This window comes from Pleurodeles waltl, chromosome 7 (assembly GCF_031143425.1).
Source record: "Pleurodeles waltl isolate 20211129_DDA chromosome 7, aPleWal1.hap1.20221129, whole genome shotgun sequence".
Lineage (NCBI taxonomy): Eukaryota > Metazoa > Chordata > Amphibia > Caudata > Salamandridae > Pleurodeles > Pleurodeles waltl.
In genome coordinates, this window is record NC_090446.1 from 581,110,051 (window position 1) to 581,136,934 (window position 26,884).

The 26,884-nt window shown below is 43.8% G+C and overlaps 1 protein-coding gene across 1 annotated transcript in view; it reads left to right on the top strand.

The window, feature by feature from the left end:
• The first annotated feature begins 728 nt into the window (after positions 1-728).
• The window catches only part of RPUSD4 (RNA pseudouridine synthase D4), a 63,614-nt gene continuing 37,458 nt past the window's right edge, over positions 729-26,884 (top strand). Inside the window, exons 1-2 of the mRNA XM_069244413.1 lie at positions 729-951; positions 24,781-24,946. Of these exons, the coding sequence (XP_069100514.1) occupies positions 769-951; positions 24,781-24,946 (349 nt within the window). The 5' untranslated portion in view covers positions 729-768. The remainder of the gene's footprint in view (positions 952-24,780; positions 24,947-26,884) is intronic.

Below are 26,884 nucleotides of genomic sequence, written 5' to 3' on the forward strand. Positions count from 1 at the left end.
CCAATAGCATTGCAAATGCTTGTTTCTTATTTGTATGGCTGCTCTGAGAAAGTAAAGAGAGTATGAAGCATAATCAAGCCTTGGGTTCCGACATAAAATGTAAAATTATCGTTCATGAATTGTAGAAAATGTTTGATTCTTTAAAATGTACAAGCTAGCGGAGCTAATGTTAACCTTAGCACCTCTGTTGATGAAAATATTTTTTGGTGAACCAGACGTTCCCACCTATTAATATTATTAATAAAACACTGAAATTACTCAAACGTGAAAAAAAACAGTCAAATAAGCGTTGACAAAAGGGTAGTTTTAAACCCATACTAACAGCTCTTGCTGCCTGCTCCACGAAATCCTATTATTCGGCTGCTTCTTACACAAGCAGTTTGGCGTCCAAATGTACGTTTACTTTAACATTTTCTACAAGTCTTTTACTTTGTTTTTGTAATTCTTACCTAAGCTTCCCACGCTGCAGCGGGGACCCACATGCATAGCTACTGGGCTGGCATTTTATCTGCTATGGTGCATATCGCTAAATCCGCTTCCAGACCCAAAATGGCCACCTACCGGTGAGTAAGTCCACTTACTTGCAGTTTCCATCGGTTTGAACAGAACGAGAATTGACCCAAATGAAAATGACTGACAACCTGAAGTAAGGGGGCTTTTAACGGTAACGGAGTTCTAGCAGAAAGCCTGTTGAATAGAGATCGTTCCCAATACAAGATGGCTGTGGCGCCCTCTTTTACTGTGCAGAAGGTCAGGGGTTAATCAAAGATGGCGGCGCCCATCAGAGGAGCCGCACGAGCTCTTTTGGGCCGTAGGAACCGGAGAGGCCCTGGCGGCCGGGAAGAGGCGCAACCTGAGGCTTCCGGAGCATGGAGACTGGCCCAGAAATTGCGAGCGGAGAAGAGAAGCGTGGAAGAGGGACGACAGGTAAAGGGGTCACCAGGAAAAGAGGTGAGGCCGTGTGCATATCTGTCAAGTTTTCAATATGCCTACGCGAGAAGTTTTCATTTTTTAGCGTGGTGTTATGTGATATTTTACTGCATATGTGTGACACTCTAAGTGCAGCACACTTCACTTGAGCACACAGGGAGATAAGAACGACAGGAATAGAAAGCACAGGGAGAGAAGAGGCGGCATAAATCAAGGTGGTTACAGGTATAGCCGGGACACAGCTGAGAAAGCCACGTAGCACGGTGGACATGCATGAAAGGGACAGGAAGCATAGGAGAGAAATGACAGAAAAGGGGCTGAGAACGCGAGTGAGACCGGGGATAGGAATGGTGAAGGTGGAGTACATTAAGCAGGCATACCTAACTTGCCCTTGTTGGATTTCAGGAGTTAGCAGTTTACAAAGTTGAGCTGAACTGCGAAGAAACCGTGGATTGTGAAGAAGTAATGGGTGTTTCCTCTTTCCTGCCTTTACTTTCTCTTTTCCACGCGGGCGGTGATGAGAGTCTGAGCTTTGGGATGGCAAGACACTGGCATCTGTCTCCGTGGCAACCTGACCTGTAAACGAACCTTGGCTCTGCCTGGGCACCCGTCAGCAGAATCTTTCTGTCTATATTTCCGCACACTATGAAGCACCTCTAGCAATAACAAAGGCTAAGAGGAGCTCCAGTTGCGTGTCACATGCATTTCGGTAAGGTGTTGCAGGGACTAGCACTGAGATGCGTTAGTATAACTTAAAGTGCGTGGCACTTATCACGGTCATTGTGATAACTCAGGCAATGGTGCGATAAGGTAGGGTGAAAGGCTTGAGCCCCACCTAACACATTATCAGCTTCCTTGGACTTATTTCACACTCAGACAAGCAAAATCATACCATGTAGTTAAATTTTATTATGTGATCAGTTCAAATATTTACAATATTGTGATCACAGGTGAATAAATGTACATTTTGATCATGAATAAGTAAATGCTTTAAAACAGTATAAAACATCCGTTTATGCTGTGATCTAAAATAGGTCACAAAGGAGTTCAAGCATAGGTGGCTGTTAAGTGCTTAGTCGTAAATAAGATGCTAAACTTAAATACTGTAAAGTGCATGTGGCTAGTAAAGTGCAAAAGAAAGAATGTCTACTAAAGTTTGTATGCGGTAGGGGCAAAGGATCGATGTAGTCTGGTAGTTTAGTGGAGAAGTACGACCCTTCCTGGACATTTTGCTCACTTCTTGATGCTCTTGCCAATCTATAGACGTTACAGTGTTTTCGGAAGGGTCTGCACGCTGTTTGACTGCCCCAAAAATGGCTTGGTGTGTGAACAGTACTGCTGTGGCTGTGCCACGTTTTGTAGGTGGCGGATCATTTCCAGGGTTATTCTTTCCGTGTGCAAACTGTCAGAGGTTCACCTTTTTCAAGTGTGCTTAAAAGCTGATGTACTTGCCAAGTTTGGCCAGCTCAGTGGGTTCGGTGTCGGTAAACACAAGGTTCCATACCTCATTACAAGTTTTAATTCCATATGCTTGGGAAAGGTATTTTAGCAAGATGTGTCTAGAATGCAAGAGCACTTGTCAGCAGCACAGTAGATGATTGAAGGACTCGCGGCCAGACATATGCATTTTTCCGGTCGCAAACGGTCCAATTCGCAGAATCGGGCCGTTTGCAGCCGGAAAAATATATTTTGGTATGTATGAATTCCAAATTGTGATTCGGTGACGTTACCGAATTGCAATTTGGAATTGTGAATACATACTGATTCGGTATTAGGAAGGGGCCTTGTTTAGGCCGTCCCTACCTAATACCGAATCACAGCGGTATGTAAGAATGTTTTGCGCCCCAAAAAGCGGTTGTAGAACATTTCAATTTTACCACCTACTTTAAGTAGGTGGTAAGCCATTCGCAAATGGGGAGGGGTCCCCAAGGTACCTCTTTCTGAATGTTTGTAAAAATATTTTTTAAGAGTAGGCAGTGGTTCCACAGACCACTGCCTACTCTTAAACAAATTAAAAGAAAACTTTTCATTTTTCTTTTTTAAAAGTATCTAATTTTCCTTCAAGGAAAACGGGCTGTATTTATAAAAAAAAAAAGCTTTATTTAAAAGCAATCACAGACATGGTGGTCTGCTGACCCCAGAAAGCTACAGTCTCTGTGATTTTTGTGTTAATATTAATGAGCTAGGTCTATTTGCGACCAACTATGAATTGTAAAATGTAACTATGAGTTTCATACATTAGGAATAGCGATTACCTAATTGTGATTTGCAAAGAATCTCAATTAGGTAATCGCTATTCCTAACATTGATACATCTGGTCCTCAGTCTTATAGGCTCTGAGTCTGCAGTTGACAACTTTAGAGAGAAATCCATTTGGGGTTTAGTTCTTTGATCTGTAGTCCCATCAACCTTGCAACCATCATTTGCATAAGGCAGCTTTTCTGTAGCGGCTGGGGAGGTATGACTGAGGCAGTGTGGCTGCTTGTTGGTGTATGATTTTTCCAAGGCTCATAGTGTCTCGGACTACTTGAGATTTCCCAGGTCACATAATTTCGAAAGTGTCCTTGTCTGCTTTTTTAAGATTGCTTAAAGTGCTGCAGGTGGGAGATGAACTCATTTTGGTAGACAGTTGATCTTTGGAGAGAGTTTCACCAAGGATTTATTCCCGATATAAAAATGTTCTGAAGAACAGCTTACAAAAGATTTTGGCTATGGTTTTCTTAATCCTATAATAGTACTTTAGGGAGGCCACCACGCTGCTCCGTGATTGTCCCTTTGTAGACTTTGAGCTGGAATTTTCCCATGATTTTGACAAACTGACCTGGGTAGGCTTCATGGTTATATTTGAGTATCATGAGGAGTGTAGCTCCAATTGCACATCTTATTTTGTCTGTACTGGGACTTTGAAGACAGTTGGTCTGATGATTACAGCTTCTGCCTTTGATTCTAGGTCTTCAGGTGTGTTTTTGCTCCTCCCTTTGACGATAGCTAAATTTCCAGGTAGTTGTATGATTCGGTGTTTTTAATCTTTAGCAGGCCCAGGCTCCAAATGTTATTCTTTTTCTCATGTGGCCTGCAGAATATTGCTGTTTTGGTCTTTCTGCCATTTGCCACCATTTTGTTGGCCAGGGTATATTTGTGAAGCACGTTAAGCGCTTTTTGAATCCCTATTCTGGAGTAGTCCAGAAGGAAGATGTTGTCTGCATATTATAATATCCTGATTTTTTTTAGCTCAATTGTTTGGCAGGATTGGGCTGGCCTGTTTAAATTCTTAGCCCATTTCAGCAGTGTAGAGGTTGAATAGTAGGGGCGCAAACACACATCTTTGCTTTGAGTCCGTATCCATCGATATTTTCCTTGTTACCACAGTCTGTCATAGCTTAACCCTCACCCAGGTAGAGGTGTATAATGATAAAATTGCTCCACCCTTTAAGTTTCTTCCACAAGTTGTTCCGGTCTACAGAGTCAAATGCGGCAGACTAGTTGACAAAACACACATGGAGGGGAGCTGTTTCTGGCTGGTGGCCTTATGGATTAAGTACAAGAATACCAACACTTTGAGAGAGATACCCGTCTGACTCCTAAAGGAATGGGGTTATTACATACAGCAACAAAGTTTTTCCCTTCAGGGATATTATTTATAGTTATATAAAATCTATTGCTTGTGCCGCCTCTACACCTATCTGAGGTAGAAGAATGGGTGCACTATAGCTGTCAAACCCCTTTTTTCCCCCACACAATGCAACTGTGCTCCGCTGTCACTCTACACGAAATTTCCCTTTATTTTCAAATAAATATTATCATAGATACAAAATAAAAAACGCAAAAATTCAGTATTACATATGATATCACAGTTTGGTTAAAAATATAAAATCTTTTTTGTGTAAAAGAGAACATTTTATTCATTTAACTGTACATCATCGTTAACCATGGGACTTCCATAGCCTCCCCACACACACATTCTCCTAAAAAAAAGTTGATGCAGGGGTTCTGTGGTTTTCACAATGGTTCACTCCACCCTCTTCAGGACTAAATCTTATTCTCAATAATGTACGAGATTGTTAAAGTTGTTGTTTTCTGTGCTCTTTTCAGTTAAAAAATATAACTATATTCAAAAACAAAATTGGTCCTGAAGAAGGTGGGGTGAGCCATCATGAAGGCCACTGAAACGATGCATCGACTTTTTTGGGAGCGTGTGTGTGTGTGTGGGGGCTATGGAAATCCAATGGTTCATGATAATGTATAGTTAAATGAATTATGTTTTTTCTCTCTTATACAAAAACGATTTTATATTTTTAACCAAATTGTGATATGATATGTAATACTGAATTTTTGTGTTTTTTAATTTGTATCTGTTATATTTATGTGTAAATAAAGGGAAATTTTGTATAGAGTGACAGCGGAGTACAGTTGCATTGTGTGGGGGGAAGAAAGAGGTTTGACAGCTATAGTACACCCATTCTTCTACCTCAGATAGGTGTAGTAGTGGCACTACCACTAGCAATATATTTTATATAACTATAAATAATATCCCTAAAGGGAAAAACTTTGTTGCTGTATGTAATTAAGTAGGAGAATGCCAATATATTGTCTAAGGTTGAAGAGTTTGCACTGAATCCGGTTTGGCTGAGCGGGATTATCTCATTTGCCTCAACCCAGTGCTCCAACTCTTTTAAGAGGATGGAGGAAATGCCTTTGCTTTGATATCCAGGAGGGCAATGGAGCAATAATTTGCTGGATCCTGCCTATTGCCTTTCTTCAATATGGAGTGAAAGATCGAGCCCCTCCAGCTCTCCGAAACCTGCAGAGTGGATATGCATGATTGGTATAGTGGAAATAAAATTGATGACCACAGACTAATATGATCTTTGAAGACATGAGCGGTGATACCATTAGAAACTGGGGCATCAGAGGGTCTCTTCCTTAAAATTTTGCAAATGCTATCAACAGTAGCACTTCTGGGTTCGGGATTTTTATAGCTGGCATGCAATGATCTTCGCTGCTTACGATTTTAACTACATATAGATTTTTGTCTTGCCTACTGGTGTTCATCAGTGACATTAATTGTAGATGGTTCCAGGCTTACTATTATTATCTCTAATAATGTACCTCCATAGGTCACCCTGTTTTTGTTTGCCCATCACAGTGTATACGTGTAGCCACTGTTAGTCCATTTGCTCACATTTCGTGCCCAGACCAACTGTCTCTGATATTTATTTAAGCCCTGTAATTTACATTTTGTTTCCACTTTGCTAGTTTTTTGGCACCTTTTTTGTAGTCTACATATATTCCATGTACTTTCTATTATTTTGTGATTTGAGATTGTGTAGCCCTTTTTTGATAGTGGCTTTATAGAAATCTGGTGGGTCATTGTGGTGATACCCAGTGCCTGGTGAATTTAATTGTTAATGTTGTCCAGTAGATATTTACCATTTTGGTTCTTGAGATGTGGGCCTCTAGTTAATTTCCAGGATGTCCGTTTCTGCATGCAAACTGGGCCCCATTTTACTTTCCCGATAAGCTGCCGTCATTCGTCTCCAGATGACTTGCCCACTACTCTTAGATCTTTTTGCTTGATGGTGCTAGCTTTTATGGTAGTGGAGAGAGGAAGGTGGTCTTTGCAAGTTGGAATTTCAGAGTTCTCTAAGGACTTCAGCTCTTTGTGAGTAGTAAACGCATCGTCCAGGTTGTTTATTCCCTTGAAGTTTTTTGGGAATTTTGGAGCCACAGGTTTGTCCTCCAGTGTGTGCTGGATGGACTTGAGACTGCAGTTATTTAGAAGAGAGCAGAACAAGCTTGTTCCTCCGCCTGCCAAAGTAGGGTCTATTGGTGCCATCGCCAGATGATGCAGATTAAAGCCACGTTAAATTATGACTTCGTAGTTGGTATGTTCGTAAAGCACAGATTATAGGGACTTGCATAGTCGAGTCTGTCTGCTCGTCCTCAGCCGAAGCATTTGAAGTAGATGTTGCCCAGCAATATCTTTGTCGGCTGGCCATCTATATACAGGCCTTCCAAGGTGACTAATCGGATAATTTCACCACATATATCAATCCTTTTTAGTTTAGTTTGTAAACCCATGCTTGCATATATTAAGAGGCCACCTGCTGGCTTCCCAAAGATGTTAGTTTTTAGTGTGGCTTGATACACTTCATGGAATCTGGGGATACTTGTGAGGTTTGTTGATCATGTCTCCTGAAAGCATGGTAGATCTGCCTTCTTTATGAACGTGTTTGCAGGTAAGGATTTAAGTAGTTTTGTCCGCCTGATGACATTCCATGATATTGTGTTTGTTTTGCCTTCTTTCAGGGGCTTTCTGAGGTAGCTATCTGTTCATGTTAGGAGTAATTTAAGGTGTCACTCGATATGGTGGATGACAACCAACCCAAGTCTTTTTTTCTTATTTTGAGCCCTCAGGCTCACGAGCAATTCTCCTTGTTACTCCTGTTCTTTTGGTGTTGGATCGTGAGATACACAGCTATGTTTTATGGTTCCTACTCAAATCATAGGACTGCATGTTAGGACAACAGAGCTTCAGAATGTGGGAGACTGAGTCGGCCCACACCATCAGAAACTGTGCGCCCAATTCCTGGCTAGCTCACAGTGCCTCAGTCGACCCCCTAAACCTACAGGGTGGAAGGTGGTTACTGTATCCTGAACATGACACTCTTGACTCCCTAGGGAAGTCGTGGTAACAGATTTCACCCTTTTGTCGGATTACTCATGCATGCCCAGGCGGGAGCACAAGAGAGATACAAGAAAAGTTTTCAATACATTTATTGAAACAGTCGTAATCTTGTATAATGAGACTGAGAAGCAATGATTAGGCAGATGAAACAAAGCAAAGTAACCAGCATTATGAACATGGTAAAGACCATGAATAATCCGACCATGGAAAATGAGTTCTAGAGGTTCCTACCTAAGACTGTACTGAGAGCATAGCGGATGTACCCTTCTGCCTAGCCCGGTCCAAGGGATTAGCCTTACCCCCATAACTGGAAATAGCATCAGGAGTCAGCCTGCAGTGTGGATGGCAATCTTCCTGGGAAGCTGGAAGATTAGCGCCAGCAAAGCTGCATGTCAGATACAGCATTTGTCCCACAATGGTAGTGGCTGCAAAGCTCCTGTGCCCTTTCTAGGGCAATGCATCACTTATATAATAAACCCACACTGTGCTAGAAGTACAGTTCCGATGTAATGCTATGTCTGGATGTTAGAAGCTGTCTCCTGAATGGGCAGCACAAAAAACAGGATATTGAATGCAGTGTTCTTAGCCTTGACCAAAATGTCTGATTACATGCTGAGAAAAGGCTTACTAAACAAGCATCCTGTACAGCATATTCCTAGAAGAATTTCATGGAAGGAAAGTGTGTAAAATGTAATTGCTGAAAGCTATGCAACTAAAATGTGTGAAATATAAAAATGAAGCTAAAACGGGGGAACCAACTGTAGTCCAAGAGGTCCTTGCAACACACTGCCCTTGCCAGTCGAAAAGACAGGTACTAAAAAAGTATATGCTACTAAAAGGGAATAAAACAAATAAAAATATTCACTCCAACAAGCAAAGCAAACAAAGTATATAAAATAAGCCAAATAAAAAATGACAATTTTCTTAAAAGCAAGAACCAAATTTAAAAGTCAATGGAGGCGTCCATGATGCCATCCAAATTGCCCTTGGAAAAAGAATCCAAACTGGATCCCGCAGACGACAAAACCTCAAGACCCTTGGTGAGTAAGTTGAAGAAACTAACACGATCAAGCACCTCAGCTTTCGCAGAGGAAGTAGCTTCCTGTGCAATCCCTGCACTGGGTGAGCCAGAAGAAAGGAATCCTAGAACCATAGCATCCATATCCATGTGGAATGGCTCATAAAAGGCATCCTGAAGCAATCATATTCTCATAGGACAGCTCAAAAAATAAGCCTTTAACAGGAACATCAGCAGATTCATGTCCGTAGATAGAACCAGTTGCATTTCAATACATACATCCAGTACACACTCAAAAGGGCACCAAGGACAGCGGAACACAGGCTGCACACAGTAGAAACGTACTGGCTGAAAAGACAAAGACCAGTTCTCATTTAGTTCCTCCAATAAAGGTACGCCAAAGTACTATATCATACGTTCACGACATAGCCGGACCAGCGGCAGTACCATCACCATTTGGGTTCGAGATGGGACATCTGTATTGCAGAGCAACAAAAATAGAATTGGGATACCACCATTTAGGAATCACACAAGTATTCTGCTTCCAAATACACTTGAAAACAGGGAGTGTATAAATAATGGAATGACTCTGAAACCGTCTGTAAGGTGTTGACAAACCCAGACCCACTTGCCGTAGAAAGGTGTACAACACCCACGGTGTTGGAAGCATTAAAAATGCTACTCACAAGTTCACCACAGTTTCTTAGAAAGTTGTTGTTTAGCAGCAGCTGTATTCCAGAGGATGACCTTGCAATTCAAAAGTTTTACGGGCAGATGTAAGCGCCACATGTTTCTGAAACAATAGGGATTTTAGTCGGCTCAGCTTTTTGAAGTTAACATTAAAGGTTGGAATGGAATGCCACAAGCTAGCTACCCTTATCTCGTGCATGGGGGGGAAAAGTAAGTTACCACAGCAGGACGCTATTTTAGAAACAGAAACCACATAAGGGACACCTGCTGTCATCCCACAACAGTCTTGATCATTCAGTAACTTCTATTTTAAAGTAACTGAATTACTGGGCAAATCAAGCAAACTGGTACTCCTTTCAAGTAACACACCAGATTAGCTACGAAAGCATTACAGACTCTGTGCACCTGTTTGCAAATCATTGAGTGGCTTAAAGAAGTTTCACATACGTTTCCACTAAGTAAAACATTGCTGTCCCCGCTCAAAAGTTTATTTTGTAACAATTTTTTATTGATTTTTCCAGAGACATATGGCCTGCTGGCCAACAATTCATAAAACAACAAATTTAAAATAAAAGGAACATATACACCTGTATAGCACAACCTAGCCTTACTCCCCTCACCCACAATTACAGTACAGAATATCACAGACAAGCCTGATGATCCATTCTCCCATATCATATCCTCCATGGCTCACGCTGTCCTCATTCAAATGATGTTGTGGGGAGATGGGTTCCAACAACATACCCCTGTAATCAGCCCATGCTTGTAGTGGCTTTGTGTGTTTCTGTTGGTACCACAGGGCTTAATATACCACCAGATCCAAGCCCATGCAGTAGTCCAGGTCAATCCTCTAAACCGCCAGGGATAGGGGGACCGCCTCCTTCCACCCCTTCGCTATATCCTGCTTTGCCAAAGTCAAACCAAGAAACAATAGAGATAGCTTGTATCGATTGCCCACTAACATGTCAGAGACGTGAAGAAGAATACGTTTCGAATCTATCGGGATTGACTAACCCAGAACCTCACCCATGCATGATGTTACACCTTTCCAAATACAATCTAACGTGGGACAACTCCATGCCGTGTGGAGAAATGTGCCCTCCTCCACCGCACATCTCAGAAAAGCAGGTGAGGCAATTACCCCCTTCCTCCACAGCTGGCTACACCTGTAATAAACCCTGTGCAGGAACTTAAGCTGGACCAGCCAGAGCCTGGCTGCAATGGCCACCCTCCTGGGTGCTCCCCTGCTCACACATTTGTAATCAAAGGGTAATTCCCACACCTTGTGTCTAAAACTCTCCCCTAAAGCCTGATATCTACCAACTGGAAAATGTTTCAACCTGATGGAAACTGAAACATAGATATTGGTAATGAGATAACTGTGTGTTCGACATACTACTGATGGTGTTTCAGCCACTGTGAAAGGCAACTTTTCTAATTTTTCTGTATTAAGCATTGAGTATTTAGTATCTTTCTTTGCCATTATCTGTTGTTTGCGTGTTAAATTACACTGCAAAAACAATTCTTTTGAGTTCATGTGCTTCCAGGTTGATTTCAGAACTTGCAATGTTCAACTTAACTGCATAATATATCTAAGTTGACCTTGCCCATGATGTAAAAAAAACATGTCATTTTGAATTATGTCAATTGCAGAAGACACAATATTTTTTAGTGTGTAAATACATGTGGACAAGGTATTCATTCTGTTATCGACAAAAGGCAGTGCTTTTCCCAAATTAGCCTGATCAATTTGCCTTAAACAAGCAGCTGTTTCCATTTGAGAAAGCTTCCAAATCTCATTATATGACATACAGAAATCTTTTGGAGTGTGGCAACCTAGGACCTAACAAGGAGTCTTGTAATTCCATTTTATCAGAGAAGAGAGAGAGGTGTTCCTTTACAGCTGATAAAGTGGAATGTTGCAACCATTGCTGACAACTTCCCTATGCTATAAGTTGTGACAGTCCCCCTTTGTTGTGCCTTGATATAACAAGGGTCCGGTCTGCTTGCTTTAAAACCCTGCGAGGAGTTTATAAAACGTGCATGACAACCATTTGTGTCCACTGGTCACAGTAACCACCTGTTGGGACCTGAAAGTGTTGAGTTAAATGTACCATTCTGCACCATACCATTGAGCTGTTCTTCTTTGTAATTTACTAATTTTTGCGAATTGTCAAAACATGCAATTAAAGGAATACTGGGCACATTAATTTCTTAAATTTTTGCTTGACCTAGGCAAGTAATCTACTGAATTGTGTTATTCAGAAAAATCATCTGCAATGGAATCAGACACATTTTAAATAAGGCATCCATGCTCTGCACTTGCCAATCTTTTGTTCTTCTTATTGATTTTAAATCCGTTCTTTCCTTCCAATATTCATAGCCGTTAACAGTTAGCTGGGAAACAAATGAATTTAGTGTTGGTCAGCATGTTTTTCCTCATTTTCAAAAGCATTAATTTAAAATAATAAGATACAGGAACTAAAGTATCATGCCCAGAAAAATATGTGAATTTGTCCAAATGTTTTTGAACTACTCACTGGTGAAGTCGGGTAATATTCCCATTGTGTATTGTCAAAAACTGTGCGTGGAGTGCTAGCTCTGTGTAGGTAATGGTGCACATAATGATGGTTTCATAGGGGACTTTATTCCAAACAGTTACATCAGGAATTGGAACAGCAGAAATGTTCACAAGGACAGGTCTCTTTGCACTTTGTGGGATGTCAATTGAGGCTTCAATACCTCATCTACCAGTTCAACAGCTGAGCATTCAGGAAAATAATGGTCATTTATAAGCAGGAAGAAAACTGTCACAAATCCAATCCACAAGAAGAGAGCAAAAAAGGCAAGTATAATCCACAAATAGGACCATGAACGGATCAGATAAGTGCATTTAAGCCAATCAAGAAATGTACGTATACCATGAAGGGAAGCGGTAGTAGAATCGGAAGAGAAGTTGTCAGTGTCAGCAAAGTACCCAGAAGTAGTGTGTGTGAAAACAGGAGCCGCAGCAGGTGAAAGAGAACTGGTAGAAACACCTAAACCTTTGAGAAGTAGTAAAGACAACTCCATTGCTTTGAGAAGTAGTAAAGAATTGTAGACTTCTGTCTGGTGTGTTTCTTGAATTTGCAGCGTTAACTGGAATTAACAAAAGTTATTTCTCTGCCCTCCCCAACCCAAGGGGAAACAACATTGGTGTTGTTCAATATTTCCTGTATGGTAGTGAGTGGGGTTAAGGAACTACTGAGGAGTCCTCAGGGCCTACTGTGGAGTTTCAGCAACATGATGCAATTTTACTTGATCAATGGAGTCAAATTGTGTTCACAGCCAGCAAGCAGTGGCACGATCACAGTTCTGGTACCTTGGATTCCAAGTACTGGCACTGGTGCATGGTATGATGGACCAAATTCTTTCTTCACCTTAATCTTTTCTTGGACTAGATCCCCCAACATTTGGAATCCAGTCGGTAGGTGCTGGTTGGTCCCTCCTCCCTTCAGTGGCAGCATGCGTAGTAGAACGCTCATTTCAGAAGTCTTGGGATTCCTGTAAGACAGTGAGATGTTTATTCATGTCAAAAGGTGTTTCTGACGTCACTGTGCCAGGGCTATCAAGAGCTGGGACATACATCTGGATGCCAAACAGGACTTCATATGGGGTTCGGCCACTCAAAGATCTTTTAGGCAGACTATTTAATGCTCTCTGTACTCCATAAGAGTTGTGGATCCAACTGTGACCTGATCCTAATACTCTAGCTGTTAAGGATTGTTTTAAGTCTTGTTGTTTCCTCTTCACTATCAAATTTCCCTCTGGATGGTAGTGTGAGGAATAATGCACAGGCACGTCCAGGGTTCCAATGGCCGAGTGGAATGCAGCTACTGCATATGTCCTGATGAAGACTTGAAAATCTTTAATAACAGTGCAAGCGACAAGTGATCGCTGTGGCCACACCCAAAAGAATCTGGATTAAGAATCTACAGCAAGTAGAATATATTCAAATCAACCATTCACATTCAAAGGCTGCAGCGGTCCAGATATACACACTGCAGCAGTTGTTTTTTTTTAAACTAGGAGGGGTGTCTGCAATGGGCATTTGATGGCAACCTTTAATTTGCTGGCCAATGTCATAACTAAAGACTTACTGCTTTGTCTGTTTGTACAGACCATGCCACCAGTAGCGTTTTTGTAGCAGAGAAACTGTAGCCCCACACTGGCATGGGCAGATGCAACCCCCTCTTGTGCAGCTCTAATCAATTCTAGTTTTTGTTTTGTTGACACGTGTATGCAAATGTCATGCTGCAAGCATCCCAGTCTTTAGTGATCTGAGAATTTGGATATGGTCTTATGTCTAATGATTACTGGAAAATTAAATCGAACAACTTTTTTATGCGTTGTGCATACTCTGGGATGTATGTTCTGCCAAAAGTAAAGAATCCCTTCAAGGATCGTATTTTTTTTTAATAGTATTTGCAGGTTGTAATTGAACACACTTCTCTAGGAAGTGTGGTGCTGGGCTCTTTTCCACATTAGATAACTCATATCCTAACAACAGGATACTGAGAAATGCAATTGATAGCCATGTGCGAAAAAGCTGTTAAATCCCCGCTTTCAGGCACTATGTTTTGGCATAAAATAATGAAATGCTTCCATTGGTTGCTGGTACTTGTTTTTTTTTGGTCTGCCCTGGGTGTGCCCTCCCAGGGGGTGGTAAAGGTGTTGCCAGTTGGGTCCACTGGTGACTCCTCATGGCCGGGCTGGTTGGTTCTCTCTCTGTGTACAGGTTCTCCCTGTGTCGTAGGTAGATTGCACACCATCTCCCTGGCCATGTTTTTTGAGATGGGGCAGTTTTGTCAGCTGGTAGAGTGCATAACTTTTCAACTATTGGGTGGCATGCGCATGTTTTTTCATTTTCTACTATACAAGTGCCTTGCACCCTTTGTGCCAGAGCATCAAGTTTGCTCTCCATCTTGGTGATTCTAATTTGTCTGACTGCCAGGTCAGGGTGTTTATTGTTGTGGCCAGGGTTGAGTTGATTGACCCCAATAGATTTCCCTGATCGAAGTTGGACTGATAAGTAGACTGGTCTGATTTACTAATGTTGTCCTGGGTCCCAGTTTGGGTGTGGTTCTGTGACGGTAACAGTTGTTGTTTTTGCTCTGCTGTGGTGTCGTCGCTTCATATGCACGTATAGCACTTTTTGTTTGCATACACCTGTGAGACATTACACGAGAAGTTGTTTAAATCGAGGATTCCTGTAGGCTCTGATGCGCTACCCCTTTCACCCAAAATGCCCTCTGTATTGTAGAATAAATGCGTGCTGATCTTGTGTGGCCCTAGATTGTACTTGTGCTCCTGTGCTAATGTTGTGAATGTGGTGGGGGACAGCAGGCTGCTAGCTTCTGTGTTTTTTTTTTTTTTTTTTTTTTTTGTAAAGGGTTGTGCCGCTGTCAGACAGTAGTTCAGTGATCGATTTGTGTCCCCTCAGCTGGGGGCGGTTGTATGTCGGAACAATGCATTCCATTTCATTGCAGTGCATGCCTCTACCATGCATGCATTAAAACGCAAATGCCATTATCCCACATAACTTTAATCACGCATATCCAACAACTAACATGCATTTACCGCGTGTGCTTTTACAGCTCGTTTTGGGTTTTCCCTGGCCCCTGCCCTAAACACTAAAACCGGACCTCTGTGTCCCCTCCCCGCCCCCAGCCCTTTAAAAAAATACTGACACCTGCTCCTAAAGCCGAACATCCTCCTGCCCTGAGCCCTAAAATTTCACCCCAGCGCCACCCCTTTCCCCGACCGCCAACCGTCCTGCCCCCTCCCTTACACTGCCCCCATCTCAAGTTCTAAAACTATACCCGCCGCCCCAAGCCCCAAATCAGGACCGCAGAGCAACATCCCTACCGAACCTCAAATCTATTAAAAAAAAAAAAAAAATAGCCACCCCCTCGCCCTGAGCCCTAACACTGGCCCCCCTTCTAAACCTATACACCGCGCCCCAAGCTCTAAAACAGTACCCCAGCACGACACCTCCCCCCCCCCCCAACCACCAACCCTTTAAAAAAAAAAAAAACACCACTCCCCCGTCTCAACACTAAGGCTGTGCCCCCATTAGGCCCTAAAACCATCCTCCTTTGCCCCCCTACCCAACACTTAAAAAAAACAAAAATAGCCGCCTCCCTAGCCCTGAGCCCTAAAACTGCCCTAGCCCTAAAGCATAACTCCCCCACCCCCAAAAAAAGCCCTAAATTTACCCTTCCCTTTCCCCTTATCTCACTCTCCTCACAACGGCAGGCAGGCAGCTCTCCAGGCAGGCAAGTTGTAAAGAGGAAGCTGAAAAGTTTTTGAGTTTCCTCTAACGATGCTGATAGCCTTTACCACACCTTCACCACACACATGCCCTACCCACCGCTATCACGCATATGCCCTTACCATGCATACCTTTACAGTCTAATTCATTGTAAAGGCATGCGTGGTAAAGGTATATGCATTGTGTGGCTGTGCATGGTAGCAATCATGTAGTAATGTCTGTTTTCCGCTGGGGGCAAGATGAGATGCGTCTGAACCCTGGGCTAGAGGGGACGAGACGAGGGTATACGGTTCATGGCTGCTCGCATGTTTAAATTGTTCTCGCTCTTGACTGTAATCTTCAGTTGCTTTTATCTAGAAAAATAATGTATTGATTTTGCTGTACTTTTGTTATTTTCATTTTCTTTGTTCCATGGACTTAGATATTAGTGGCACGATTGTTTTGGGTTATTGATTTGCTGCATTACTACAATGTTGGTTGTTACCTTTTTTGTTAATGTTCAGAAAATGTAGGTTTCACTTTCAGATTGGGTTCTTGTTGGCGTAGGGAGCCCTCTCAAAGGCGCTGGTGCTTCACGCGCTGATTGGGTGTTTGCCTTGAGACCCCTCCATTTTACAATTGCACTAATACATTTTAAAAATATATATTTTTATTGGTATTTCTTCACACAATAGCATGCACAACATACTGGAGCATATTACAGTTACATTTGCGTCTGGCATCTGCTCAAACCATACCAGGTGCAGTAATTTATAACATGCCAAATAACATGAGGCAGTAGGCAATGTTGTGGTTTTGCGGTGTTTGCCATGGGTATCTGTGTTGAATGGCTGCTAGCTGCCGATGTTGTTATGACTGCTGAAGCTAAGACTGCTTTGCTCTGGTACAGTGGCTGCTTTCCTGTAAGAGCGAGTGCGAGCAGGAGGACCAAAATGTGCATACAAGCCACACCTGGACCTGGCCAGGTCACCTCCACAGTAGTGGGTCTCCCCTCTGCAGTAACTTTTAAAGCCATGCTCTCGCTGGCCTGCATGGCCTCACCTTGTTGGCCTCCTTGACCGCGGGCCTTGGCTTGCTTTTGATAGTCTCTTGATAGTCTTGTTGGTAAATGGTCCAGCTTCAAATTAGCTGATGGGGCTGATGGTGAACCGTCAAAGATGTTGTTTCCAACAAGGAGCAGCTGGGAGCAGCCGGAGGTTGAATCTGAGGCAGGCGCTCTCACAACCGCTCTATCATGCCTAGTGGTTGCAGTGAGAGGCCGGTCACCCTTGATGACCCTTTCCCGCTTCTCCCCTTGCAGGCCAGACCGCGGTGGCAGGAGCAGTGGTGGGAGCTTAGGTGGGGCTTGGTCGCAGTGGTAATTTGGGCGCTAGAGGGGAGGCAATGTGGCAGTATGGCAATGTGAGCCGCCTTGGATCCAGTCAGGTCCCCTCCACACTTTGAAACTGTTATGCAGCGGAGATGGAAGTGAAACGGTTAGAACAGTACGGTGGGGTGGATTTGGGTGATTGGAACCTGCTTCTCTCGCTGCTCCCCACTTACTGTTACCTCTGCGCTGCTCCCTGCTTCCTCTTCACTGCTCCACTTTGCACGCTGGGCCTCTTGGCGTCTCAAAACTCTCAGCAAAGTTCTTGGCGTATAATTGTGGGCGTGTCTCTACTGTGCTTCCTCACCAATCTACAATCTCAAAATCATAACTCAACCTTTTGGGGCAGCTTGGAGATTAAGAGCAAGGCCTCACCTTGTTGCCCAAACATGCTCTTTAATTGAGTGTCTTTATATGAAATGATGTTCCGTAATCTTTGATTTTCATGACAGCAGTGAAAGTGATATCTCAGTAAGTACCACACTACAGTCGTTATCAGCAAGTAGGCAGCCATTCAATTATATTAAAAAAGACACGCCATTTGCAGCCCGCAATCGAGCCACAGAGCAAGATCCCCATAACCTTGACTTGAGTGGGAGCAGATCCAGTCTTGGGGTCTCTCTCCAACAGCTGGAGCAGCCTTCTCTTCCTGAAGTCCTGTTTTGGCTCAGTAGGTGCAGCATATGCACTCTTCCTTGGTGCACCCTTTCTTTCTGTTCTTTCCAAGTCCAGCAATGTTCTGAGGCTAGCAGCCACAGGTGCCATTTATTTTGCCAATCTCAAGTTTGTGGGTGGGAAGAGAGCAATAGCCAGTGGGGCTACAGTTCCCACATGGAACCCTACCCAATACTACATCACTTCCTTTGGGGGTTGCCACTAAACTATCTCTGGGACAGAACTATGGGAACACACCTGAGGTGTGTCCAGTTCAATGAGCCACCCTTCTGGAAAACTGGTTATGCATTGGGGTTATCCCTCCGGAGGAGATGCCAGTCTGTCTACCTACAGAAAGGAGAAGCTCCTTAGAAGGGACCATCTGCGGCCACCGCCCCTGGGTCATCCTGGCAGGCCACAATTCCTCACTCCAGCAGACCCTTTGTTTCTTTTCCTGGGTGTGCTTCACACCCCTTAGCAGGAGGGGCAGCAGGCTTTCTTGGGTAACAACTGCTGCAACTATTTAGAAGCAGCTACTAGACGTTTGGGGCAAGGAAGTGGTGACTTTCTAAAGAAACCTTGTCTTAAAAGTTAATTTAAATCTGATTTCAGCATGAAGTCTGATTTAATGTAATGGTTACTTTGATACCTTGGAGTACTAGGTGTGGTGGTCTCCCATGGAAGGTAAAAGTTAGGGCATGGGATAGTGAAGCTTCATGTTAGCTAGTAGGGCATCAAGCCTTACTACAGTGAAAATGACAATTTTGACTTTTCATTGTCCGGACACGTAAAGTGTACATTTAACATGTAATTTTTCAATATCTGGCACCTTGTGTAGTGGGCTACTAAGGCCTTTCTCGGGGGTGACTTACAAATATTAAAAAGAAAGTTCTGGACATGGCAAAAGGGTTATTTTGCCATGTCAAATTGGCAGCTTGAAAGCTGCTCAACAAGGCTGAAATGGTAGACCTAGAGCTAAGTGTTCTCTTTGTCACAGCAGTGGTGGCACATCTTGTTCTTCTGTCCACTGGTCACATTTAACTTACTACCCCTGGATACACCTGGTACCGTATACTAAGGACTTATAGGTAAGTTAAATATGCCAATCAAGGATTAGCCAGTTGCACATACACATTTGAGGGGTCACAGGACATGCAGTGGGGCCTAGACAGCAGGATCCAGTGCACTTCAAAGTGGAAAAAACAAACATTTGGGTGGCGATCATGCAAAAAGGGACACTTTCCGACACATTGAATCATGGAGGAGGTGAGTATCAGTGTCTCAAAGTTTTGAAAACATTTGGGCAGGGGATCAATGGCGTCCAATTAGTTTGGTTTCGGGGGCATTTTGAGGTCATAATGAATGCAGAGGATTGGTCTTAAGAATCGTCCTTTTATCAGCCATTGAGACATTTGCACCTCAAAGTGATCTTCAGCCCTGAAATAGAATGTAACATTTCCTAGCTGTCAATAAAGAAAGTTTCTGTGCTCTTAGAGACACAGAGGTGAGGCCTATCCCTCCAAAAGATCACTTTTCATTGATCTTGAGCCCACCCATGTAGAGCTGCATTGGATGAGTGAGAAAAGCTGAGGTTTGATGTAGATTATATAATCACTTGGTCTCAGACAGGATTAAGGTAATTGAAAGTGAAGTACAGTGAGTCTCGGTGTTATCTTAAGGATGTTGGGAGCCACGGGCAAGACACATTTTGGGACTCCTTGTGCAGAAAAAGTTTGAATTTTAGCACCAATTTTCTACTAATTCATCCCCTTTAGGACCAAAAATTAATGTAAAATACATTAAAGGTTGAGATCGAGAAATAGACTCAAGTATGAAAGAGAAAATGGACTTTGCCAAGGGGACCCTTGGAAGGCAGGGGCTGTGTGTAATTGCCTGATTTGCCCACACCTTAAAACATCCCTGGTGACTGCCTACTTTTTTCACACAGGCGCGGAGTAGAAGCCAAATTGAAATGGGCAGGTCCATGAAGATGGTGCTCCGTGCGAAGAAAGGAGTAGCTCAAATGTTTATGGACTGTGGGTGATAGTGATTGGTGGACTGTGGTTTTGCCATTTTCCCTGGGGTTCATGGGAAATGTATTTCAATGCTTGTGTTGCTGTTTGGACTTGGTGACAAGCTGCTGAGCAATAGAGGGAAGAAAAATATGCGTAATCCTCAACTCTGTATCCTTAATAGAACTGACATTTTCCTTCTCGATAGCCAGGAAAGTTTTCATTCTAAAGCAGTGTTTTATTTATTTATGCTGTTTTATATAGGGCAGCCATTGGCATTTTACAGAGAGAAGACAAATCAAAATAAACGTAAAGAGGCAATTGGACAAATCAGCTCTATCCTATAAAAGAGAATATGAGTTTGACATCATAATGCTAGGAAAGCGGCCGAAGAATTACTAGTTAAGAAGTGAAAAAGTAAGTAAGACAACTCTACGCCAAAATATATACATCCACCAAAGAAAGAGGGAACAGAATCTGAACATAGGCCCTAAGGGCGAGGGATGGTTGATGAAAATAGACATGAGTGTCAGGATTTCAAATTATATTGTCCGCTTAGTAGAGAACAACAAGGTAGGTTATATCACCACATGAAGCTAGAAAGTTTTAAGCTCCTTTCTGAATATCAATAGGGAGGTGTTGGTGTAGGAAAGTACCATCTTGCCTGGCATGTTACCCCCATTTTTACATGTATGTCAGTTTGTGTTTGCCTGTCTCACTGGGATCCTGCTAGCCAGAACCCCAGTGCTCATAGTTTGTGCCTGAATGTGTGTACCTGTGTAGTGACTAACTGTGTCACTGAGGCTCTGCTAAGCAGAACCTCAGTGCTTATGCTCTCTCTGCCTTTAAAATTGTCACTATAGGCTAGTGACCATTTTCACCAATTTTAATTGGCATACTGGAACACCCTTATAATTCCCTAGTATATGGTACCCAGGGTATTGGGGTTCAAGGAGACCCCTATGGGCTGCAGCATTTCTTTTGCCACCCATAGGGAGCTCAGACAAATCTTACACAGGTCTGCTACTGCAGCCTGCGTGAAATAACGCACACATTATTTCACAGCCATTTTACACTGCACTTAAGTAACTTAAAAGTCACCTATATGTCTAACCTTCACTTAGTGAAGGTTAGGTGCAAAGTTACTAAGTGTGAGGGCACCCTGGCACTAGCCAAGGTGCCCCTACATAGTTCAGGGCAATCTCCCTAGACTTTGTGAGTGCGGGGACACCCTTACACATGTGCACTACATATAGATCAATATCTATATGTAACTTCCAATGGTAATTCTGAATATGGCCATGTAACATGTCTAAGATCATGGAATTGTTCCCCTATGCCAAATCTGGTATTGGGGTGCCAATCCCATGCATCCCCGGGACTCCACTATGGACCCCGGGTACTGCCAAACCAGCTCTCTGGGGTTTTTTCTGCAGCTACGGCTGCTGCCACCCCACAGACAGGGTTCTGCCCTCCTGGGGTCTGGGCAGGCCAGTCCCAGGAAGGCAGAACAAAGGATTTCCTCTGAGAGAGGGTGTTACACCCTCTCCCTTTGGAAATAGGTGTTAAGGGCTGGGGAGGAGTAGCCTCCCCCAGCCTCTGGAAATGCTTTGAAGGACACAGATGGTGCCCTCCTTGTATAAGCCAGTCTACACCGGTTCAGGGAACCCCCAGTCCCTGCTCTGGTGCAAAACTGGACAAAGGAAAGGGGAGTGACCACTCCCCTGTCCATCACCACCCCAGGGGTGGTGCCCAGAGCTCCTCCAGTGTGTCCCAGACCTCTGACATCTTGAATCCAGAGGTGTGAGGGCACAATGGAGACCTCTGAGTGGCCAGTGCCAGCAGGTGACGTTAGAGACCCCTCCTATAGGTGCTTACCTGACTAGGTGGCCAATCCTCCTCTGAGGGCTATTTACGGTCTCTCCTGTGACCTTTTCCTCAGATAACAGCTTGCAAGAATTCACCAGAGTTCCTTTGCACCTTTCTCTTCGACTTCTGCCAAAGATCGACCGCTGACTGCTCCAGGACACCTGCAAAACTGCAACAAAGTAGTAAGAAAGACTACCAGCGACATTGTAGTGCCTAATCCTGCCGGCTTTCTCGACTGTTTCCTGGTGGTGCATGTTTTGGGGGCTACCTGCCTTCATCCTGCACTGGAAGCCACGAAGAAATCTCATGTGGGTCGTGGAATCTTCCCCCTGCTCCAGCAGGCACCAAACTTCAGGGTCACCGGTACTCTGGGACCCCTCTCATCCTGACTAGTGTGGCCCCTGGAACACAGGTGGTGGACCCAAGTGACCCAGACTGTCCAGTGGTCCAACTGTCCAAATTTGGAGGAGGCAAGTCCTTGTCTCCCCTCTCCAGACAGTAATCCTGTGCACCGCGTGAACCGCAGCTGCTAGGGCTTCTTTGCACTTTTGCAAGGAATCCTTCGTGCACAGCCTAGCCCAGGTCCACAGCACTTGTGCTGCATTGCTCAACTCGCTGAGTTGACCTCCGGCTTTGTGGGACCCTCTTTTGTAGTGTTGAGACGACCGCCGTGCTCAGTCTTCTTGAACCCGTGTTCAAGGACTTCTGCGGGTGCTGCCTTCTTGTGCGTGGGCGCTCTGTCTCCTCTCCCAAGTGGCGACATCCTGGTCCTTCCTGGACCCGGGCAGCACCTTTTTTCTTCAACCGCTACCTCTGCAGCTAGCAAAGCCTGTTTGCGGCCTTTTGCCAAAGAAACAACTCTGCATCCTTCACCACTCCGTGGGACTGCTTCTGAAGGAAGTAGAAGTTCCAAGCACCTTTCGTTGTTTTAGAATCTTCAGCTTCTTCCACCCGGGGGCAGCCATTTTGCACCTTCATCCGGGGTTTAGTGGGCTCCTGCCCCCCCCCCCCCCCCATACCTCCCCCTGCCCCCTGGGACACTTTCACGACTCTTGGACTTGGTCCCCTTCCTTTGCAGGTCCTCAGGTCCAGGAATCCGTCTTCAGTGCTTTGCAGTCTGTTGTGGTCTTTGCAAAATCCTCTATCACGACTATAGTGTATTTCTGAGGAAATAGTAGTACTTGACTCCTACTTTCCAGGGTCTTGGGGTGGGGTATCTTGGACACCCTTAGTTTTTTCGTACATTCCCAGTGACCCTCTGCACACTACGCTACCCTAGATGCCTATTCGTGGTTCGCATTCCACTTTTAGAGTATATGGTTTGTGTTGCCCCTAGGCCTATTGCATCCTATTGTGTTCCCTAGTGTTTGCACTACTTTTCTAACTGTTTACTTACCTGATTTTGGTTTGTGTGTATATTTCGTGTATTTTACTTACCTCTCAAGGGAGTATATCCTCTGAGATATTTTTGGCACATTGTCACTAAAATAAAGTACCTTTATCTTTAGTAACCCTGAGTATTGTGTCTCTTATGATATTGTACCTATATGGTATAGTAGGAGCTTTGCATGTCTCCTAGTTCAGCCTAAGCTGCTCTGCTATATCTACCTCTATCAGCCTAAGCTGCTAGAACACTACACTAATAAGGGATAACTGGACCTGGCACAAGGTGTAAGTACCATCAGGTACCCACTATAAGCCACACCAGCCTCCTGCAGATGGATAGTCAGACAACTGATAGGCAGGAAGTCGTCAGACAGGCATTCTTCACCTCTAGATTCTGCGTAGAACCCTTTATTTTGAAAAGCTTCTGTTCAAACGATGGCGGAGTGGCTTAAATGGAGCATTTCAGCCCTGGATGTGCTCTCCACCTTCATTAAGAAGGTGTGTTTTGTAGAGGTTAAAGTTCATTGAACTGTATTCATTTGGTGGTGAGTTTCACTTCACTGGTTTGACATAGACCCTCAAAGTCAGCTAACCAATTTCTTGCCCCCTTTCAAGTAATTGACAGACTGAGCGGAAACAAAGCATTTCTAGCACCGAAGTCATTGTAAGAGCAACCTTGCATTCTTTGAGGCTGAGGCAGACTTTGACATGTTGTGTCGGCACAACTTCAGAGAAAAGCAACTTGCTCAAAACAACTGCAGCACAAACTGCAGGTGCTGCTGTGTGAAGGCCACCAGTGGTTTCCCCACCTCTGTCTGTCTGTCTGTCTGTCTAATCTGTCTATCCTGCTTAAAATACATACGCCTAAAAAAATGACCTTTTTACATTTTTAATCTAAGAAATTGTGTTTTTTTTTTTTTTTCAAATTTCTTTATTTGTTTTTTGGAAAGCAAACAAGCAGGTCCATCTCGATCAACAGCAATGAGTGGTACTTTTCAAATATTTAACACATCCACCATATTAAAGCTATTCATCGTTCAGCTTGAGAAGGATAATATTGTACACCACGTTACCATTCTAGTGTATAATAAATGCTGCCTGGATCAAGTAAATCTAAACCGATCTCCACATACTCAACCCCACCCCAACAACACCTCCAACACATTCCTTTGAAACATCGTTATATCCATTATATATGACATGATCTTATCTATACCCTAAATTGCATGCTAATCCTAACCTTTGCTCTAAACTGAGCCCCAACAGAGGAACAAAACTTGCCTACCTCAATATGATTATTGCGTTCATCAGAAGGGTTGCATAACTAAGTAAAGTGCCTCAATTAGATGTATACTTGAGTGTGCTGTATTTGGTTTTCGACAAGGAAACCAAAACCTCATTTTCATCAAAGTATTTGTCTGTGTCCTCTTGGAGACCTTCTCTGATACAGGGGATCTTGAGTTAAGTACTTTGAGGGATCACCACCTTCTGGCTGTTTGTGAACTTTAGGGTGAGTGTCTAGCTGAGTTCAGGGTCAAATACTCAGGGTGCTTTCTGTCTTGTTTTTTTTTTTTTCATTTGTATATTTTATTTAAGCGTGTTAGGGAACCTGAATGATAGATTAGTACATGAAAGATGTAGTTTGTTTAAGAGAGAGGGCATGTACTGTGACCTCTGTCAGGGATATATATGTACTTGAAATGGAATGTCTACTGCAGGGGTGTTTGAACACCTGTGGTGGTTGTGACCATATTAGGATGTATATATCACAGGGTTGTAGATTCCTGTGTGCCAAGCTTGGATCCACATAGTATCTTAAGGGGATATTTTGTTTCTCTCTCTCTCCCCAACCAGGAGCGTCTCAGCCCTTTGCAGCAGCGTGTGCGGGAGCTGGTGCTGAACAGTCAGCAGCTACAGAAGGTCCACCCCAATGTTTTGGCAAAGGTCCTAACTCGGGGCATAGTCTACCAGGATGATGACATGGTGGTGATTGACAAGCCCTATGGTGTTCCTGTGCATGGTGAGATTAACACTTGTGAAAGGGTGAAAACAAAATACTGGGTAAAGTGTGTGTCAAAGGGAATACAGTGCAATGACAGTGATGCCAACGTTGGAGCAAAATTAGTTAGGAAAACACTGAGGAAAGTAGTAAAATTAACAAGTGTACTGATCTAGTTAGAGGAATAATGGGGGGTGACGTATAGCAAGAGCCGTCAGAAAGCAGAGCATGGAAAGTACACAGCGGGAGAAGACTGGAGCAGGTACAGTGAAAAAAATAGTTATACTAGCCGAGTACAGCAAGTGGAAGTCATTGACTTTTAAAGGTTCAATTAACCCTATCCAAGGGATTGTGAGGAAAACCCTGGAGCAAGTGCTTAGTTGACAAATCAGACATAAGGATTTAGCAGAAGGATTGGTGACTCACAAGTTCAAGGATTGCACAAGAAAATGTTCTTCTAGCTAAGGCCTAAGTTTCCACCCTTCTGTCACATTGCAGCGATATTCAGTTTGAAACTGGTCTCCCTTGCTCAGATTCTCACATTTGCTTTCTCTCGTTTTGCTAGTTTAAAAAAAAAAAAAGCTTTTTATTGCAATTAACACTAATAGTTAAACATTGACTGTAAATAGTACTTATTGCAGCATCAAAGCCAAAGATACATTACTATATTTCCACATTCAACTCCACTTCATTCCGGCCCTCCCTTGTTGATCAAGATATGGAGTTAAAGACTGAACACATTCAACGTGGGATAGCCTCGCTGGTGCCTACGATTGTCGCACAAATCACCCAAATAATCGTTCCACTTTCCCCAAATTTTGGACCATTTGTTCAGGCAGCCCCGACTTTCATACAATTCCCATTCCGCCAACATTCACCAGTCCATATCACACTTCTAATCAGTCAGGAGGGGTACCCGTTCCGCCCTCTACATTTGTGCTATGTTGCGTTTAGCCACTATTAGTCCCTGAGTCGCCCAGAGCTGATCCATGCGGTTGAGGTCAGTTGTATTCCAGATGTTAAGAAGGCACTACTTCGCGGAGGCCTCCATATTGGTACCACAAATGTCCCTGCAGAGTCCTAATACCACGGAAGCAATTGGCAGCTCCAAATCATGTGCAAAAATAATCCCTCCTGTGTACATTTCATAAGGCACATATTAGTTTCTGCTTTGCCCATCTTGGCCAGGATAATACAGGAGTAGTAAGATCGATGCAGGATTTATAAGACGGAGCCTCAGTCTCATAGCCACCTCCCTTGGTGATGCAAAGGCCTCGGGCCATTCATCATCTTCCATACCACCAAGGTCTTGCACCCAACATTCTCGAAGGCGGGTCAGTGTGTCAGGGGAGTTATGTATTAGCTTACGGTAAGAGGTAGAACCCGTCTTTTCGGACAGATGGTGTCAAGTAATCAGTCCTCAAGTGGGGATAAGTCGGGAGGTCTATGGCTTTGGGCAGTGCCATCTGTAGGGCATGTTGTATTTGTAAGTATCTGTAGAGTTCTGTGGGCACAAGTTGGTGCTCGCTCTGTATTGCATGAAGGAAATCACCCCTCCTTGGGTCCATAGATCTCACACTAAATAGATATTTCTCGGTCCGTGGGTCCTGGGGCCTCGTGTAGCCCTGCGTGTGGGAGTCACTGCAAGACTGGCCGTCCGCTGTCTCTATCCTTCCGCTCACTTCGGCTCAAATCGCATAAAGAGGCCCTGGGGGTCTAGACTGTGCATGGGCCTTCCAGGGGCCAAGAGCAGGGCGGTGTCCCCGGGCTCAAAGATTTGGGCCAAGGTGTGGAGGCCAGAGATCTCGGCAGTGGAGGAGGCATGGTACAGAGAATATGTCCACTGACAGCTATAAGCGCGACAGCCACGCTGTTGGCCCTGCCAGTGCTCACACCAGTCTCAAGGTGCTGTCAGAGTGATCACCTCGCTGTCTGTCATCTACACAGGCCGATGTGGCC